The 20,172-nt window shown below is 46.8% G+C and overlaps 2 protein-coding genes across 3 annotated transcripts in view; one reads left to right on the plus strand and one right to left on the minus strand.

Moving 5' to 3' along the window:
• Positions 1–20,172, minus strand: part of LOC138663250 (zinc finger protein 420-like) — a 66,772-nt gene that overhangs the window by 13,047 nt on the left and 33,553 nt on the right. The window lies entirely within an intron of this gene.
• On the plus strand, positions 2,101–8,320 carry LOC138663252 (uncharacterized). The gene is made up of 2 exons (XM_069749425.1): positions 2,101–4,820; positions 7,267–8,320. The coding sequence occupies exons 1-2, from the start codon at positions 4,080–4,082 to the stop codon at positions 7,279–7,281; spliced, it is 756 nt and encodes a 251-aa protein (XP_069605526.1). The 5' UTR covers positions 2,101–4,079; the 3' UTR covers positions 7,282–8,320.

The following is a 20,172-nucleotide window of genomic DNA, read 5'->3' on the forward strand; positions in this document are numbered from 1 at the left end:
ATAATGATGAGACCCGTAGATAAATTCTAAGATTGGCACATGTCAATTAGGTGAAGGAAACAAGGTCATAATCCCTGTTGAGACCTTTAGGGTGCAGGGTATCGAGGGTATGAATCCAGAAAGCCTCCCTGTGTTTTAGGGAGGCTAATCTGTCTCCCCCCCGTCTAGGTGCTGAGACCTGCTCTATTACCTGAAACGAAAGTTGAGAAATGTTATGACCTTGCGATATAAAATGGTGTGGGATGGGTAAGAGTGTGTTGCCGCATCTGATCGTGGATTTATGCTTGGAGATGCGTTCCCGGATAGGCCGGGTTGTCTCGCCAACATACAGCATGCCACAGGGGCATTTAATAAGGTAGACCACATATGATGAATCGCAATTGAAATAGTTCTTAATGGGAAACGATCTACCAGATCGTGGATGGTGGAATGAGCTACCCTTAAGTACATTGCTGCATTGGGTGCAGTGGAGACAAGGGAAGGTCCCGAGACGTGGGTTCTGGAGGAACCGTTGGATGGGTGCTTTTTTGTCTGGACCTACATCAGCTCTTACGAGTGTGTCCCTTAGGTTGCGGGGTCTCCTAAAACATGGGAGAAAGGGTTCTCTAAACTCCGGGATGTTTGGGTGGGCAGTTGTAAGTAGATGCCAGTGTTTGCGAATGTTACTGTGGAGAATATACGAAAACGGATGGAAAGAGTGAACAAATGGTATACGCTTATTGGACTTTGGTCTGCTATTAAGGCTAGGTGTCCGGGATTCTTGGAGGACCGAGTGGGGGTAGCCACGTGCCAGAAACTTGGCTTCCATCTCAGACACTCGTAGTGTCCGTAGTTCGTTATCCGTGACTATACGTGTTACCCGCTGAATTTGAGATCTAGGGATCGCTTTTTTGATGGCTCTGGGGTGTAGACTTTCAAAATGCAGCAGGCTATTTCGGTCGGTGTTCTTTATGTGGATATCGGTGCTCAGCTTGCCAGTGTAATCTTTAATGACCACAGTGTCCAGAAAATTCATTCTGTGTTGGTCATGAGCCATTGTGAAGGAGATACCAGGCCATGCGGTATTAAGGAAATCCACAAAAGACCGGAAGGACTCCAACGAGCCCCCCCATACGCAAAAAATATCATCTATGTAACGCTTCCAGAGTAGGACATTATCCTGGAAGCGAGAGTCGGAATAGATGATGGTCTCTTCGAAATCTGCCATATAGCAGTTAGCGTACGGGGGCGCTACGTTGGAGCCCATCGCGGTCCCCCGTATCTGTAGGTAGTATTGGTCCTGGAATAGAAAATGATTAGAGTCAAGAACCAATGTGAGTAAATCCACAACTAAGTCAATTTGTTGTTTGTGGGTCCCTGTGGTGGATAGTAATTTCTTGATCGAATTAATGCCATCCGCATGTGGGATGGAAGTGTATAGATCCTTAACATCCAGTGATGCCAGTATCGCATCAGCCGGTATACTACCTAGGTCCCGTATTGTACCCAGAAAGGACCCTGTGTCCAACAGAAATGATCTAGTGGATTGGATATGGGGGGTAAGTATTTTTTCTAGAAATATTGCTATAGGGGACAGTATAGAATTAGTGGCTGCCACTATTGGTCGTCCCGGGGGATGCTCCACGTTTTTGTGAATCTTAGGGAGTGTGTAAAAGACCGGGGTCACCGGGTGGTCGTTGGTGAGGTAGTTGCAGGTTTTAAGGTCTAAGACCCCTAATTCTGTGTATTGCTGTAGTATACGTGAAATTCTGTTTCTAATGGCTTGGGTGGGGTTGGAATCCAGTTTTTGGTACACGGTGGTGTTATCTAACTGTCTCCTAATTTCCCGTAAGTAATCACTTTTGTCCATGATCACTATGGCACCCCCTTTGTCTGCTGGTTTAATTATTAGGCTGGAGTCAGACTGGAGTGATTGTAGTGATTGACGTTCACTTAACGTTAAATTAGGAGGATAGTAAAGGCGACCCATTTCAACTTCCCCCCGGAGTGACTGGAAAGAATTTTGAATGAATTGTATAAACGTCTCAAGGGCGTGAGAGCCCCGTGGGGGTCTAAATGGGCTCATTTGTTCACTCTTTCCATCCGTTTTCGTATATTCTCCACAGTAACATTCGCAAACACTGGCATCTACTTACAACTGCCCACCCAAACATCCCGGAGTTTAGAGAACCCTTTCTCCCATGTTTTAGGAGACCCCGCAACCTAAGGGACACACTCGTAAGAGCTGATGTAGGTCCAGACAAAAAAGCACCCATCCAACGGTTCCTCCAGAACCCACGTCTCGGGACCTTCCCTTGTCTCCACTGCACCCAATGCAGCAATGTACTTAAGGGTAGCTCATTCCACCATCCACGATCTGGTAGATCGTTTCCCATTAAGAACTATTTCAATTGCGATTCATCATATGTGGTCTACCTTATTAAATGCCCCTGTGGCATGCTGTATGTTGGCGAGACAACCCGGCCTATCCGGGAACGCATCTCCAAGCATAAATCCACGATCAGATGCGGCAACACACTCTTACCCATCCCACACCATTTTATATCGCAAGGTCATAACATTTCTCAACTTTCGTTTCAGGTAATAGAGCAGGTCTCAGCACCTAGACGGGGGGGAGACAGATTAGCCTCCCTAAAACACAGGGAGGCTTTCTGGATTCATACCCTCGATACCCTGCACCCTAAAGGTCTCAACAGGGATTATGACCTTGTTTCCTTCACCTAATTGACATGTGCCAATCTTAGAATTTATCTACGGGTCTCATCATTATGGGCTCCTACAACTTAGCACTCCGAGATGCTGATTGTACACATTATGATCTAGTTACTAAATGTCTACTTTTCATATTTATGTTCCAAGCAGATCTATGTCTCTAACATATTTATTTATCTTCCTAGAGTCGCCTTTATTGAATCACCAGGACTCTTCCACCTCTCCACGGGGTCACAAGTGGATATGTTATGAATAACCACCACCTTCACCTTCCCAGCGCTACTATCACTGTTTCCGTACCATCTGAGGCTGTCCATCGGCTCCATCTCACAGTGCACACTTGGCTTTTGTCCCGCCTCCCTACTAGAGAGCCACAGGATTGGCTGGTTTTCCTCTGTCAATCACGGGGAAACATACGCGGTCACTTCCGGTACATCACATCCGGTAGGACCAGCGCGCACATAAGGAACGCCGCACTGGCGTTTCCTCACTCGGGCATGCTCATCCGACAGCGGTGGACACCGCGTCCTGACCCATCTCCTATCCAGGTAACTCGCTCCCCACTACTACCGCTTGCAGGGACTCTGCCTCCTCCCAGCATGGCATACCACCGGGCGATTCAGCCTGCAGCCTCGTGTTCAATATCCTGACATTCACCCTTGTTCCCTCCACAGCCTGCAGTATCGTCTGCAGTCGCGGCTCTGCCCAGGGACTTACATTGTTCAAGGTATTAGCACCGACAGGGACCGCACATAACACTGTCACTGTCCCACTTCAGCATATTGATGGTAGCTCCTATTATGGGCTTATTCTCCCTTTCTCCCTCCCCAGGGATCTCCCTGGAGCTCATTACGCTCATAGAAGCACTCCTCCATTTATCCAGACACCTCTCAGTACGGTACGCATAGTAGCACCCTGTTTCTCACATTTTTTCACCACTAGGGAGGGCCGGGATATACTAGTTGATTCCTCTTAGGGTGGATTTCTAAGATTATCATACCAGGACCATAGGATACTCTGTATATACTTCTGTTTTTTGTTCTTCTGTTTATTCTGTTTTCTTGTTTTTTTGTTTGTTGATGTATCATACACTGCATGTATTCTCTGATGTATGTACAGATGTAGCCATGTATGTACTCACTATTTATTTTCTTTATAACACTGTAGTAACTGACGAAGGCCAGACCAGGCCGAAACGTTTTACGTACTACAAAATAAAAATCACAAGTTTGACTTAAAGTTGAGTGCCGGGTTCTTTTGATCTATATGCACACGGTTTGGGAACCTACCCGAGCACCTGAGTAGCAGTGCCCACGTCTTTTCACTCACTATATTATTCCCTTACGTGGAGGCACGCACACTTGGTCATGTCCACCAATACCTTCTCCTACAATCCAGAGGAGACCACTAGTATCCTATCCCACTCTATATATCCCTGTGACTTCTTGAAAACCGCACCCCGTGAGACGAGGGGACGAGATCTGGAACGGGAAGTAAGACATCATATTAACATTGAACTTCACTGCGCAACATTATCCGAGTACCTGCGGGTACAACGCATCCCGAGAGGCTTAAGGGTTCCACTACGTCCCACACTCTTCCGGGATTCCCCGGAATACTGCACTAAATTTGAACAGATTCTCAATAAGTGCTCCCTAGACCTAATCACCCTCACTATAGAACACCTACAAAAAGAGATTACGGCCAGCTTAGAACGGGTCAAAGCTATTGAGATCCAGCTCTCATCCACAGGTACCCCAGAGGAGCTGAACCTACTGAAATCCGAAATTAAGACGAAAACTGAACAACACCGCAGAGACATTGAGAACAGGAAACGACTGAAATTCGCCCGGGACACCGAGGACTACGAGGCAAAGAGGGTATACAGATGGCAGGACAACTATTCCTCCTCTCGCCCCAGCGCAAGAACTGGACATCGTTCTTCCACGGACTACTCCACCTCGGGTTCGGAGCAAGACAGGAGTTCCTCCATTCCCAGCACATCCCATTTTTTAGGTCAACGCACCCAACGAGGCCGGAAAAGAGGACGCGGCGGAGCCAGAGATTTCGGCAGAGACACGGAGCTTACACGAATGACAAGATCTCAGGTACTGAATCTCTAATCGTGAACATTTCCTCCAGAACTCTGGGCGCATCAGACTGTAGTGTCCTTCAAAAAGGTCTTTCTTTTTGCCCCACCTATCGCTACCGGACCTTTGACCTGGACATGGACCTACAAAGGTTCTTTAGATCCCTAAGGCTTAAAGTGTATTTCTCTGATCCACAGAACCAAGTAGTAAATACCGTACGAGCCCCTACAGCACCTCAACTTCTTACAGCAGAAAGTTTAGGCTTACGTACTAAGAGCCCATTTAGACCCCCACGGGGCTCTCACGCCCTTGAGACGTTTATACAATTCATTCAAAATTCTTTCCAGTCACTCCGGGGGGAAGTTGAAATGGGTCGCCTTTACTATCCTCCTAATTTAACGTTAAGTGAACGTCAATCACTACAATCACTCCAGTCTGACTCCAGCCTAATAATTAAACCAGCAGACAAAGGGGGTGCCATAGTGATCATGGACAAAAGTGATTACTTACGGGAAATTAGGAGACAGTTAGATAACACCACCGTGTACCAAAAACTGGATTCCAACCCCACCCAAGCCATTAGAAACAGAATTTCACGTATACTACAGCAATACACAGAATTAGGGGTCTTAGACCTTAAAACCTGCAACTACCTCACCAACGACCACCCGGTGACCCCGGTCTTTTACACACTCCCTAAGATTCACAAAAACGTGGAGCATCCCCCGGGACGACCAATAGTGGCAGCCACTAATTCTATACTGTCCCCTATAGCAATCTTTCTAGAAAAAATACTTACCCCCTATATCCAATCCACTAGATCATTTCTGTTGGACACAGGGTCCTTTCTGGGTACAATACGGGACCTAGGTAGTATACCGGCTGATGCGATACTGGCATCACTGGATGTTAAGGATCTATACACTTCCATCCCACATGCGGATGGCATTAATTCGATCAAGAAATTACTATCCACCACAGGGACCCACAAACAACAAATTGACTTAGTTGTGGATTTACTCACATTGGTTCTTGACTCTAATCATTTTCTATTCCAGGACCAATACTACCTACAGATACGGGGGACCGCGATGGGCTCCAACGTAGCGCCCCCGTACGCTAACTGCTATATGGCAGATTTCGAAGAGACCATCATCTATTCCGACTCTCGCTTCCAGGATAATGTCCTACTCTGGAAGCGTTACATAGATGATATTTTTTGCGTATGGGGGGGCTCGTTGGAGTCCTTCCGGTCTTTTGTGGATTTCCTTAATACCGCATGGCCTGGTATCTCCTTCACAATGGCTCATGACCAACACAGAATGAATTTTCTGGACACTGTGGTCATTAAAGATTACACTGGCAAGCTGAGCACCGATATCCACATAAAGAACACCGACCGAAATAGCCTGCTGCATTTTGAAAGTCTACACCCCAGAGCCATCAAAAAAGCGATCCCTAGATCTCAAATTCAGCGGGTAACACGTATAGTCACGGATAACGAACTACGGACACTACGAGTGTCTGAGATGGAAGCCAAGTTTCTGGCACGTGGCTACCCCCACTCGGTCCTCCAAGAATCCCGGACACCTAGCCTTAATAGCAGACCAAAGTCCAATAAGCGTATACCATTTGTTCACTCTTTCCATCCGTTTTCGTATATTCTCCACAGTAACATTCGCAAACACTGGCATCTACTTACAACTGCCCACCCAAACATCCCGGAGTTTAGAGAACCCTTTCTCCCATGTTTTAGGAGACCCCGCAACCTAAGGGACACACTCGTAAGAGCTGATGTAGGTCCAGACAAAAAAGCACCCATCCAACGGTTCCTCCAGAACCCACGTCTCGGGACCTTCCCTTGTCTCCACTGCACCCAATGCAGCAATGTACTTAAGGGTAGCTCATTCCACCATCCACGATCTGGTAGATCGTTTCCCATTAAGAACTATTTCAATTGCGATTCATCATATGTGGTCTACCTTATTAAATGCCCCTGTGGCATGCTGTATGTTGGCGAGACAACCCGGCCTATCCGGGAACGCATCTCCAAGCATAAATCCACGATCAGATGCGGCAACACACTCTTACCCATCCCACACCATTTTATATCGCAAGGTCATAACATTTCTCAACTTTCGTTTCAGGTAATAGAGCAGGTCTCAGCACCTAGACGGGGGGGAGACAGATTAGCCTCCCTAAAACACAGGGAGGCTTTCTGGATTCATACCCTCGATACCCTGCACCCTAAAGGTCTCAACAGGGATTATGACCTTGTTTCCTTCACCTAATTGACATGTGCCAATCTTAGAATTTATCTACGGGTCTCATCATTATGGGCTCCTACAACTTAGCACTCCGAGATGCTGATTGTACACATTATGATCTAGTTACTAAATGTCTACTTTTCATATTTATGTTCCAAGCAGATCTATGTCTCTAACATATTTATTTATCTTCCTAGAGTCGCCTTTATTGAATCACCAGGACTCTTCCACCTCTCCACGGGGTCACAAGTGGATATGTTATGAATAACCACCACCTTCACCTTCCCAGCGCTACTATCACTGTTTCCGTACCATCTGAGGCTGTCCATCGGCTCCATCTCACAGTGCACACTTGGCTTTTGTCCCGCCTCCCTACTAGAGAGCCACAGGATTGGCTGGTTTTCCTCTGTCAATCACGGGGAAACATACGCGGTCACTTCCGGTACATCACATCCGGTAGGACCAGCGCGCACATAAGGAACGCCGCACTGGCGTTTCCTCACTCGGGCATGCTCATCCGACAGCGGTGGACACCGCGTCCTGACCCATCTCCTATCCAGGTAACTCGCTCCCCACTACTACCGCTTGCAGGGACTCTGCCTCCTCCCAGCATGGCATACCACCGGGCGATTCAGCCTGCAGCCTCGTGTTCAATATCCTGACATTCACCCTTGTTCCCTCCACAGCCTGCAGTATCGTCTGCAGTCGCGGCTCTGCCCAGGGACTTACATTGTTCAAGGTATTAGCACCGACAGGGACCGCACATAACACTGTCACTGTCCCACTTCAGCATATTGATGGTAGCTCCTATTATGGGCTTATTCTCCCTTTCTCCCTCCCCAGGGATCTCCCTGGAGCTCATTACGCTCATAGAAGCACTCCTCCATTTATCCAGACACCTCTCAGTACGGTACGCATAGTAGCACCCTGTTTCTCACATTTTTTCACCACTAGGGAGGGCCGGGATATACTAGTTGATTCCTCTTAGGGTGGATTTCTAAGATTATCATACCAGGACCATAGGATACTCTGTATATACTTCTGTTTTTTGTTCTTCTGTTTATTCTGTTTTCTTGTTTTTTTGTTTGTTGATGTATCATACACTGCATGTATTCTCTGATGTATGTACAGATGTAGCCATGTATGTACTCACTATTTATTTTCTTTATAACACTGTAGTAACTGACGAAGGCCAGACCAGGCCGAAACGTTTTACGTACTACAAAATAAAAATCACAAGTTTGACTTAAAGTTGAGTGCCGGGTTCTTTTGATCTATATGCACACGGTTTGGGAACCTACCCGAGCACCTGAGTAGCAGTGCCCACGTCTTTTCACTCACTTGCCTAAAAACACAGCCATGAATAAAGAATGGTACCAGAATGTCCTCCAAGAGCAACTTCTCCCAACCGTCCAAGAGCAGTTTGGCGCCCAACAATGCCTTTTCCAGCATGATGGAGCACCTTGCCATAAAGCAAAGGTGATAACTAAATGGCTCATGGAACAAAACAGAGATTTTGGGTCCATGGCCTGGAAACTCCCCAGATCTTAATCCCATTGAGAACTTGTGGTCAATCATCAAGAGACGGGTGGACAAACAAAATCCAACAAATTCTGGCAAAATGCAAGCATTGATTATGCAAGAATGGACTGCTATCAGTCAGGATTTGGTCCAGAAGTTGATTGAGAGCCTGCCAGGGAGAATTGCAGAGGTCTTGAAGAAGGAGGGTCAACACTGCAAATATTGACTTGCTGCATTAACTCATTCTAACTGTCAATATAACCTATTGGTACTCATAATATGATTGCAATTATATTTCTGTATGTGATATAAACATCAGACAAACACTAATAAAAACCAGAGGGCAGCAGATCATGTGAAAATATAATTTTGGTGTAATTCTCAAAACTTTTGGCCATGACTGTAATATACGGCAGAGACGTATCTGCTATTGGAACAGACTGTGGTGATTAAAAAATTCCGTTGATGCATGTAATGAACTGTGCAGTCACCTGGTAACTGGAGAGATAAAGGCGTGACTATTGAATGCTTTGTAAAGCCACATGTGTTAAAGTAACAGACTATGCATAAGCTGGTGATGTGTAACCTGGCTTACGACGCAGTTTATGACGCTTTAATAAACCGTACGGATTGATTTGTGGAGAAATCGTGCCGTTATGCGTTATTCCCGTGCAAAGCGAGTGTCCCCCAAGACCCGAAGTAAGGGAAACGCTACAATTGGTGGAGAATGCGGGCAACGATCCAAGGAGCACATGTTACAGCACTGGCTGGTCTGAGCCAGATGAGTGGACGGTCTGACAACCGTGTGTGATACTGTCTGGGGTCAGTGAGAGACTGTTTTTTCCTCAAATCAACTTGCTGTAACTCGGCGGGGTTACGAAGGTGACAAGAATCTTGCTGTGGATCGGCGTGTCCACGAAGTCTGCTGTGGAGCCGTACAGAGCATTGTAGAGTGCAGCTGCAGCAAGAGGTTCAGCAGCAGCGGCTTGTGATCGGCAGCCGGAGGTGCCAATGGTTTGTGACTGCAGCTGGAGCTGTGGTAGTGCCAGCAGGAGCTGGAGAGTTGAAAAAAAAACCAAAACACATTTCGTGCAGACTCTTAAAAGGGCCAGTGCGACCCAAACAGACATTTTTTTCTGTACTGTGTGAACTGGTGCCGGAGAATACCGTTGGGTATTGTCCCAAAAATGGTGCGGAAAACCCACACAGGGATGGTTGCCAAAAAAGGGGTGGAGTCCAAAAAGGGGGCTGTATCCCAAAAGGTAGTAGTTGCCCAAAAAGGGGGTGACCCTAAAGGGGAAGGAATCCAAAAAAGGGTGGAGCCTCATGAAGTTAAAGGGGTGGCGCAGACCGGTGGGCCCCAAGCGCAGTTGTGCTATGCAGGTCCATGCTATACTATGAATTGCTCAGCTAATGTTTTATCACAACAGTGCTCCTTTTTTTTGGAAGGAGAAAGTGTGATGGGACTTATAGACCCAGGGAGTGAAGCGACTTTACTGAGAACCCCTTCTGAATGCATTGTGTCACCTGGGTTAGGGACAAGAGTGAATGACACAGGTGGGGACGTTAAAGGACATTTGACAGCCTGCCTCTACATTGACATGACAGAGGAGTCCACGTACCACAAAGTAAAGGTAGTCCCGGACTTACTGTACACTATGGTAATAGGGCGAGACTTGGAAACCCTGTGGGACTGGTGGATAAAAGGGAAAGTGTCTGTGTAATTAATGTGTATGAAAATTAATGCAGAGAATGCACCCCCTATAGTTGACAGTCCTAAGTTAGGCATGACTAAGGAAAATTGTGGACGGTCCGAACTTACGGACAGGTTGTCAACTGACGTGTTCTACAATATGACTGTTTGTGATGTGGTAGATAAAACGTGTGGAGCTGACACCCAGAAAGAGTATGACTTGGGGGTTCACCATACTGTGGGGTATGACACAGACTATGCAGGTGACTGTGACTCTGAGGAAGTAAGGGAGTACAGTAAAGAAGAGCCCCACCAGAAGGAAAAGTCCTATTGTCGCTGGAGACGTAAAGGGTGCAAAGAAATGGTACCAGTTGCACCTTGTGAAGAAGTGGAGGAGTGGGGCCTGAAGTAGAGACCCGGTTAAAGCAAGAGGAGCTTTGGAGACAGGCTGCTGAGTGCCGTGTGAGTGTCTTAGAGAAAGAGGTGGTGGAGCTCAGAGGTCGCCTGGAAGAAAGCCAGTCAATGCATAGAGCAGCCTGGGAGAAGGTAGAGCGGCAGGTGTCTATCCTGGCCAAACATCTGGAAACTGGTGATATTCAGAGGAAGTTGGCTCTGAAAGCTGAACAAGATGGGTGTCTAATGACAGCAGAAGAGAAGGAGAGTTCCTTGTTCATGTGCATGATAGACGTACCTGAAGACCTGAGAGAGGCATGTGCCAAGGAGTCTATGCATGAAGGGTTCAAGAAGGCTCTGGGGGTGTGTAAGGTGAGCTGGACCCCGGGAACAAGTCAGTTAGTGATACTGTCCACAACTGATGTCACAGCTAAGAGGGTAGCTACCCTGAGTGACATGCACTTGAGATATGTGCGCACAAAGTGGATGGCCCACTTGAGGAATGAAGACGTGGTTAGACGACTGGAGCATGTGAGAAAAGCTCGGAGTCTTCAGGAAACTGTAATACAGGTACCCGTCTCTATGGTAAAAAGAGTCATTGGAAGGAATGGTCAAGCCATGCAAGAAATGGTGGATAAATCTGGAGTAGTGAGGTTGAGAATACCTGGTGTCCACGAAGTACAGTTGCCTTGGATAAAGGGTATGGTTCCCTTCTTCGTTGTGGGAACAGAGGAGAGTCTTAGCGAAATACGAACACTGTTGGAATATCGTGTGGTATATTTGAAGGAAATGGAGCAGCTAAGAGTTGAAGGACGGCGCCTTACAGGACTGCTGCGTTCAATTGATGGAAGAGGGCTGCTATGTTTGACCCGAAATGTGTCTGGAATCGGCATTAGCAATACTGCAGGAGATATTCAAGACCAAGCAGGAGACTTGTGCAGAGCTCTTTCTGTGTGGAGCAAGCACAGGGCCAGGCAGAGTCTAAAGCCTGTCACCCCAGCATACACGGTGGAGTAGTTCATTCACGGCAACTGGTCGTGGACGGTCTTCATTTTTCCCAGCTGCGTACAAGAGGACTCGTTCACTTTCTGTTTGTGAGTACACTGAACAATAAACAAGACTTTATTTTGAACTTTTTTCTGGGTCACTGCCATCTCACTGCACAGCAAGGTCACCTCAGCACTACAATGTCAACAAGGAAAAATAGCAGCAGAGTCCTAATATTGTGAGTGAAATACTTTCAAAAGCATCCAGCAAAAAAACCTCTAAAATGTAGAAAAAAAATTAGAATGGGAGCAGAACTCCAAAGGAAATAATGAAAAAATGGACTTCATTCATACAAATACATACGTTTCAGCCTCTAATTTTAATCATTTCTAAACCGTAACACAATATACCTGGTGCACATATATGTGACAGCCCATGAGCGCTTTATTGATTCATTGTCAACGCAAACTATCCATCGACTGCAGTTTGCCAAAATGTACGTGAGTAAGATAAAATCCTTCTGAAAAAGCATCTTTTGGACAGATGAGACCATGATAGAGCTTTTTAGTAAAGCACATCATTCTACTGATTACCAAAAATGGAATGAGGCCTACAAAGAAAAGAACACAGTACCTACAGCCAAATATGGTGGAGGGTCAAAGATGTTTTGGGGCTGCTTTGCTGCCTCTGGCACTGAGTGTCCTGACTGTGTGCAAGGCATCGTGAAATCTGAAGATCACCAAAGGATTTTGGGTCGCAATGTATTGCCCAGTCTCAGAAAAGCTGTGTTTGCTGCGTTTGCCTCATAGGTCCTCCAGCAGGACAATGACCCCAAACGTACTTCAAGGAGTCCTAAGAAATAGATGGAAACAAGTCCCTGGAGAGTTCTGAAGTGGCAGCAATGATTCTGGGTCTAAATACCATTGAACACGTGGAGAGATCTTAGAACTGCAGTTGGGAGAAAGCGCCTTCACATGTGAGACATGGAGCAGTTTATAAGAGAAGATTGGTCAAAAATTCTAGCTGAGAGATGTAAGAAGCTTCTAGATGGTTATAGGAAGTGATTGATTGCAGTTATTTATTCCAAAGGCTGCAACCAAATAATAGGATGAGGATGTTTTGAGAGCAGGATTTATATTTATCTACCCGGACATTTAAAGGTACCGTCACACTCAGCAACTTTGCAACGAGAATGACAACGATCCGTGACGTTGCAACGTCCTCGATAGCAATCTCGTTGTGTTTGACATGCAGCAGCGATCTGGATCCCGCTGTGCCATTGCTGGTCGGAGCTAGAAGTCCAGAACTTCGTCGTCAGGTCGGAAGATGTATCGTCATGTTTGACATCAAAAGCAACGATGCCATCAACATTTTACATGGAGCCAACAACCAGCGAGAACGATAAGTGAGTCGCCAGATCTTAATCCCATTGAGAACTTGTGGTCAATCATCAAGAGACGGGTGGACAAACAAAATCCAACAAATTCTGGCAAAATGCAAGCATTGATTATGCAAGAATGGACTGCTATCAGTCAGGATTTGGTCCAGAAGTTGATTGAGAGCCTGCCAGGGAGAATTGCAGAGGTCTTGAAGAAGAAGGGTCAACACTGCAAATATTGACTTGCTGCATTAACTCATTCTAACTGTCAATATAACCTATTGGTACTCATAATATGATTGCAATTATATTTCTGTATGTGATATAAACATCAGACAAACACTAATAAAAACCAGAGGGCAGCAGATCATGTGAAAATATAATTTTGGTGTAATTCTCAAAACTTTTGGCCATGACTGTAATATACGGCAGAGACGTATCTGCTATTGGAACAGACTGTGGTGATTAAAAAATTCCGTTGATGCATGTAATGAACTGTGCAGTCACCTGGTAACTGGAGAGATAAAGGCGTGACTATTGAATGCTTTGTAAAGCCACATGTGTTAAAGTAACAGACTATGCATAAGCTGGTGATGTGTAACCTGGCTTACGGCGCAGTTTATGACGCTTTAATAAACCGTACGGATTGATTTGTGGAGAAATCGTGCCGTTATGCGTTATTCCCGTGCAAAGCGAGTGTCCCCCAAGACCCAAAGTAAGGGAAACGCTACAATTGGTGGAGAATGCGGGCAACGATCCAAGGAGCACATGTTACAGCACTGGCTGGTCTGAGCCAGATGAGTGGACGGTCTGACAACCGTGTGTGATACTGTCTGGGGTCAGTGAGAGACTGTTTTTTCCTCAAATCAACTTGCTGTAACTCGGCGGGGTTACGAAGGTGACAAGAATCTTGCTGTGGATCGGCGTGTCCACGAAGTCTGCTGTGGAGCCGTACAGAGCATTGTAGAGTGCAGCTGCAGCAAGAGGTTCAGCAGCAGCGGCTTGTGATCGGCAGCCGGAGGTGCCAATGGTTTGTGACTGCAGCTGGAGCTGTGGTAGTGCCAGCAGGAGCTGGAGAGTTGAAAAAAAAAAACAAAACACATTTCGTGCAGACTCTTAAAAGGGCCAGTTCGACCCAAACAGACATTTTTTTCTGTACTGTGTGAACTGGTGCCGGAGAATACCGTTGGGTATTGTCCCAAAAATGGTGCGGAAAACCCACACAGGGATGGTTGCCAAAAAAGGGGTGGAGTCCAAAAAGGGGGCTGTATCCCAAAAGGTAGTAGTTGCCCAAAAAGGGGGTGACCCTAAAGGGGAAGGAATCCAAAAAAGGGTGGAGCCTCATGAAGTTAAAGGGGTGGCGCAGACCGGTGGGCCCCAAGCGCAGTTGTGCTATGCAGGTCCATGCTATACTATGAATTGCTCAGCTAATGTTTTATCACAACAGTGCTCCTTTTTTTTGGAAGGAGAAAGTGTGATGGGACTTATAGACCCAGGGAGTGAAGCGACTTTACTGAGAACCCCTTCTGAATGCATTGTGTCACCTGGGTTAGGGACAAGAGTGAATGACACAGGTGGGGACGTTAAAGGACATTTGACAGCCTGCCTCTACATTGACATGACAGAGGAGTCCACGTACCACAAAGTAAAGGTAGTCCCGGACTTACTGTACACTATGGTAATAGGGCGAGACTTGGAAACCCTGTGGGACTGGTGGATAAAAGGGAAAGTGTCTGTGTAATTAATGTGTATGAAAATTAATGCAGAGAATGCACCCCCTATAGTTGACAGTCCTAAGTTAGGCATGACTAAGGAAAATTGTGGACGGTCCGAACTTACGGACAGGTTGTCAACTGACGTGTTCTACAATATGACTGTTTGTGATGTGGTAGATAAAACGTGTGGAGCTGACACCCAGAAAGAGTATGACTTGGGGGTTCACCATACTGTGGGGTATGACACAGACTATGCAGGTGACTGTGACTCTGAGGAAGTAAGGGAGTACAGTAAAGAAGAGCCCCACCAGAAGGAAAAGTCCTATTGTCGCTGGAGACGTAAAGGGTGCAAAGAAATGGTACCAGTTGCACCTTGTGAAGAAGTGGAGGAGTGGGGCCTGAAGTAGAGACCCGGTTAAAGCAAGAGGAGCTTTGGAGACAGGCTGCTGAGTGCCGTGTGAGTGTCTTAGAGAAAGAGGTGGTGGAGCTCAGAGGTCGCCTGGAAGAAAGCCAGTCAATGCATAGAGCAGCCTGGGAGAAGGTAGAGCGGCAGGTGTCTATCCTGGCCAAACATCTGGAAACTGGTGATATTCAGAGGAAGTTGGCTCTGAAAGCTGAACAAGATGGGTGTCTAATGACAGCAGAAGAGAAGGAGAGTTCCTTGTTCATGTGCATGATAGACGTACCTGAAGACCTGAGAGAGGCATGTGCCAAGGAGTCTATGCATGAAGGGTTCAAGAAGGCTCTGGGGGTGTGTAAGGTGAGCTGGACCCCGGGAACAAGTCAGTTAGTGATACTGTCCACAACTGATGTCACAGCTAAGAGGGTAGCTACCCTGAGTGACATGCACTTGAGATATGTGCGCACAAAGTGGATGGCCCACTTGAGGAATGAAGACGTGGTTAGACGACTGGAGCATGTGAGAAAAGCTCGGAGTCTTCAGGAAACTGTAATACAGGTACCTGTCTCTATGGTAAAAAGAGTCATTGGAAGGAATGGTCAAGCCATGCAAGAAATGGTGGATAAATCTGGAGTAGTGAGGTTGAGAATACCTGGTGTCCACGAAGTACAGTTGCCTTGGATAAAGGGTATGGTTCCCTTCTTCGTTGTGGGAACAGAGGAGAGTCTTAGCGAAATACGAACACTGTTGGAATATCGTGTGGTATATTTGAAGGAAATGGAGCAGCTAAGAGTTGAAGGACGGCGCCTTACAGGACTGCTGCGTTCAATTGATGGAAGAGGGCTGCTATGTTTGACCCGAAATGTGTCTGGAATCGGCATTAGCAATACTGCAGGAGATATTCAAGACCAAGCAGGAGACTTGTGCAGAGCTCTTTCTGTGTGGAGCAAGCACAGGGCCAGGCAGAGTCTAAAGCCTGTCACCCCAGCATACACGGTGGAGTAGTTCATTCACGGCAACTGGTCGTGGACGGTCTTCATTTTTCCCAGCTGCGTACAAGAGGACTCGTTCACTTTCTGTTTGTGAGTACACTGAACAATAAACAAGACTTTATTTTGAACTTTTTTCTGGGTCACTGCCATCTCACTGCACAGCAAGGTCACCTCAGCACTACAATGTCAACAAGGAAAAATAGCAGCAGAGTCCTAATATTGTGAGTGAAATACTTTCAAAAGCATCCAGCAAAAAAACCTCTAAAATGTAGAAAAAAAATTAGAATGGGAGCAGAACTCCAAAGGAAATAATGAAAAAATGGACTTCATTCATACAAATACATACGTTTCAGCCTCTAATTTTAATCATTTCTAAACCGTAACACAATATACCTGGTGCACATATATGTGACAGCCCATGAGCGCTTTATTGATTCATTGTCAACGCAAACTATCCATCGACTGCAGTTTGCCAAAATGTACGTGAGTAAGATAAAATCCTTCTGAAAAAGCATCTTTTGGACAGATGAGACCATGATAGAGCTTTTTAGTAAAGCACATCATTCTACTGATTACCAAAAATGGAATGAGGCCTACAAAGAAAAGAACACAGTACCTACAGCCAAATATGGTGGAGGGTCAAAGATGTTTTGGGGCTGCTTTGCTGCCTCTGGCACTGAGTGTCCTGACTGTGTGCAAGGCATCGTGAAATCTGAAGATCACCAAAGGATTTTGGGTCGCAATGTATTGCCCAGTCTCAGAAAAGCTGTGTTTGCTGCGTTTGCCTCATAGGTCCTCCAGCAGGACAATGACCCCAAATGTACTTCAAGGAGTCCTAAGAAATAGATGGAAACAAGTCCCTGGAGAGTTCTGAAGTGGCAGCAATGATTCTGGGTCTAAATACCATTGAACACGTGGAGAGATCTTAGAACTGCAGTTGGGAGAAAGCGCCTTCACATATGAGACATGGAGCAGTTTATAAGAGAAGATTGGTCAAAAATTCTAGCTGAGAGATGTAAGAAGCTTCTAGATGGTTATAGGAAGTGATTGATTGCAGTTATTTATTCCAAAGGCTGCAACCAAATAATAGGATGAGGATGTTTTGAGAGCAGGATTTATATTTATCTACCCGGACATTTAAAGGTACCGTCACACTCAGCAACTTTGCAACGAGAATGACAACGATCCGTGATGTTGCAACGTCCTCGATAGCAATCTCGTTGTGTTTGACATGCAGCAGCGATCTGGATCCCGCTGTGCCATTGCTGGTCGGAGCTAGAAGTCCAGAACTTCGTCGTCAGGTCGGAAGATGTATCGTCATGTTTGACATCAAAAGCAACGATGCCAGCAACATTTTACATGGAGCTAACAACCAGCGAGAACGATAAGTGAGTCGCCGTTACATCACTGGATCGCTCTTGCATCGTTCTGGAGTTGCTGTGTTTGACGTCTCTACAGTGACCTAAACAGCGACGCTCCAGCGATCGGCTCGTTGTCTATATCACTGCAGCGTCGCTGAGTGTGACGGTAGCTTTAAGGTACCTTCACACATAACGATATCGTTAACGATATCGTTGCTTTTTGTGACGTAGCAACGATATCGTTAACTAAATCGTTATGTGTGACAGCGACCAACGATCAGGCCCCTGCTGGGAGATCGTTGGTCGCTGGGGAAAGTCCAGCACTTTAATTTGTCGCTGGATCTCCCGCTGACATCGCTGAATCGGCGTGTGTGACGCCGATTCAGCGATGTTGTCACTGGTAACCATGGTAAACATCGGGTTACTAAGCGCAGGGCCGCGCTTAGTAACCCGATGTTTACCCTGGTTACCGTTGTAAATGTAAAAAAAAACAAAAAACACTACATACTTACATTCCCGGTATCTGGTCATGTCCCTCGCCTTCAGCTTCCCGCACTGACTGGTGAGCGCCGGCCAGCCGTAAAGCAGAGCACAGCGGTGACGTCACCGCTGTACTTTACGGCCAGCGCTCAGTCAGTGCTGGAAGCTGAAGGCGAGGGACATGACCAGACACCGGGAATGTAAGTATGTAGCGTTTGTTTTTTTTACATTTACAACGGTAACCAGGTCCAGATCCAGCGATCTGGATCCTGCTGTGATATCGCTGGTCGGAGCTAAAAGTCCAGAACTTTATTTGGTCGTCAGATCGGCGTGTATCGTCGTGTTTGACAGCAAAAGCAACGATGCCAGCAATGTTTTACAATGGTAACCAGGGTAAATATCGGGTTACTAAGCGCAGGGCCGCGCTTAGTAACCCGATATTTACCCTGGTTACCATTGTAAAAGTTAAAAAAAAAAAAAAAACAGTACATACTCACATTCTGATGTCTGTCACGTCCCCCGGCGTCCACGAGAGCTTCCCTACACTGACTGTGTCAGCGCCGGCCGGCCGTAAAGCAGAGCACAGCGGTGACGTCACCGCTGTTACTGCAGCGCTGACACATTCAGTGCAGGGAAGCTCTCGGCAGCAGCACTTGCGCTCCTGCCGAAAGCAGTTTTAACCCTGTGGACGCCGGCGGGGGACGTGACAGACATCGGAATGTGAGTATGTAGTGTTTTTTTTTTTACTTTTACAATGGTAACCGGGGTAAATATCGGGTTACTAAGCGCGGCCCTGCACTTAGTAACCCGATGTTTACCCTGGTTACCCGGGGACGTCGGCATCGTTGAAGACAGTTTCAACAATGCCGAAGTCGTTCCCCTAATCGTTGGTCGCTGGAGAGAGCTGTCTGTGTGACATCTCCCCAGCGACCACACAGCGACTTACCAACAATCACAGCCAGGTCGTATCGCTAGTCGTGATTGTTGGTAAGTCGTTTAGTGTAACGGTACCTTAAAGGTACTGTCACACTAGACGATATCGCTAGCGATCCGTGACGTTGCAGCGTCCTCGCTAGCGATATCGTCCAGTGTGACAGGCAGCAGCGATCAGGCCCCTGCTGGGAGATCGCTGGTCGGGGAAGAAAGTCCAGAACTTTATTTCGTCGCTGGACTCCCCGTAGACATCGCTGAATCGGCGTGTGTGACACCGATTCAGCGATGTCTTTGCTGGTAACCAGGGTAAACATCGGGTAACTAAGCGCAGGGCCGCGCTTAGTAACCCGATGTTTACCCTGGTTACCATCCTAAAAGTAAAAAAACAAACACTACATACTTACCTACAGCCGTCTGTCCTCCAGCGCTGTGCTCTGCTCTCCTCCTGCTCTGGCTGTGAGCGTCGGTCAGCCGGAAAGCAGAGCGGTGACGTCACCACTCTGCTTTCTGGCTGCCCGGCGCTCACAGCCAGACCAGAGAAGCAGAGCGCCGAGGACAGACAGCGGTAGGTAAGTATGTTGCGTTTGTTTTTTTACTTTTTAGGATGGTAACCAGGGTAAACATCGGGTTACTAAGCGCGGCCCTGCGCTTAGTTACCCGATGTTTACCCTGGTTACCGGGGACCTCGGGATCGTTGGTCGCTGGAGAGCTGTCTGTGTGACAGCTCTCCAGCGACCAAACAGCGACGCTGCAGCGATCCGGATCGTTGTCGGTATCGCTGCAGCGTCGCTATGTGTGACGGTACCTTTAGGGGCTAGTACATCACCTAGACCACAAGCTGTGTTTTAACAGTGTTAACTTAGCCAATTAGAGGTATGTATGCTAATGCCAGCACACTTAGAGATAAGACGAGACAATTCTATTGTTACAATGCATGAATACTAATAACCTATATAAAGACTGACCGGATAATGTAATAAAGATCTGCTTTGATGCTGAATGTATTAGGGTACCGTCACACTGAAACGACGCTGCAGCGATACGACGATGTCGATCGCTGAAGCGTCGCTGTAGAGCGGTCACACAGACAGCTCTCCAGCGACCAACGATCCCGAAGTCTCCTGGTAACCAGGGTAAACATTGGGTTACTAAGCGCAGGGCCGCGCTTATTAACCCGATGTTTACCCTGGTTACCAGCGTAAACGTAAAAAAACCAAACATTACATACTTACATTCCGTGTCTGTCCTCC

This window comes from Ranitomeya imitator, chromosome 2, assembly GCF_032444005.1.
Source record: "Ranitomeya imitator isolate aRanImi1 chromosome 2, aRanImi1.pri, whole genome shotgun sequence".
Classification (NCBI taxonomy): Eukaryota; Metazoa; Chordata; class Amphibia; order Anura; family Dendrobatidae; genus Ranitomeya; species Ranitomeya imitator.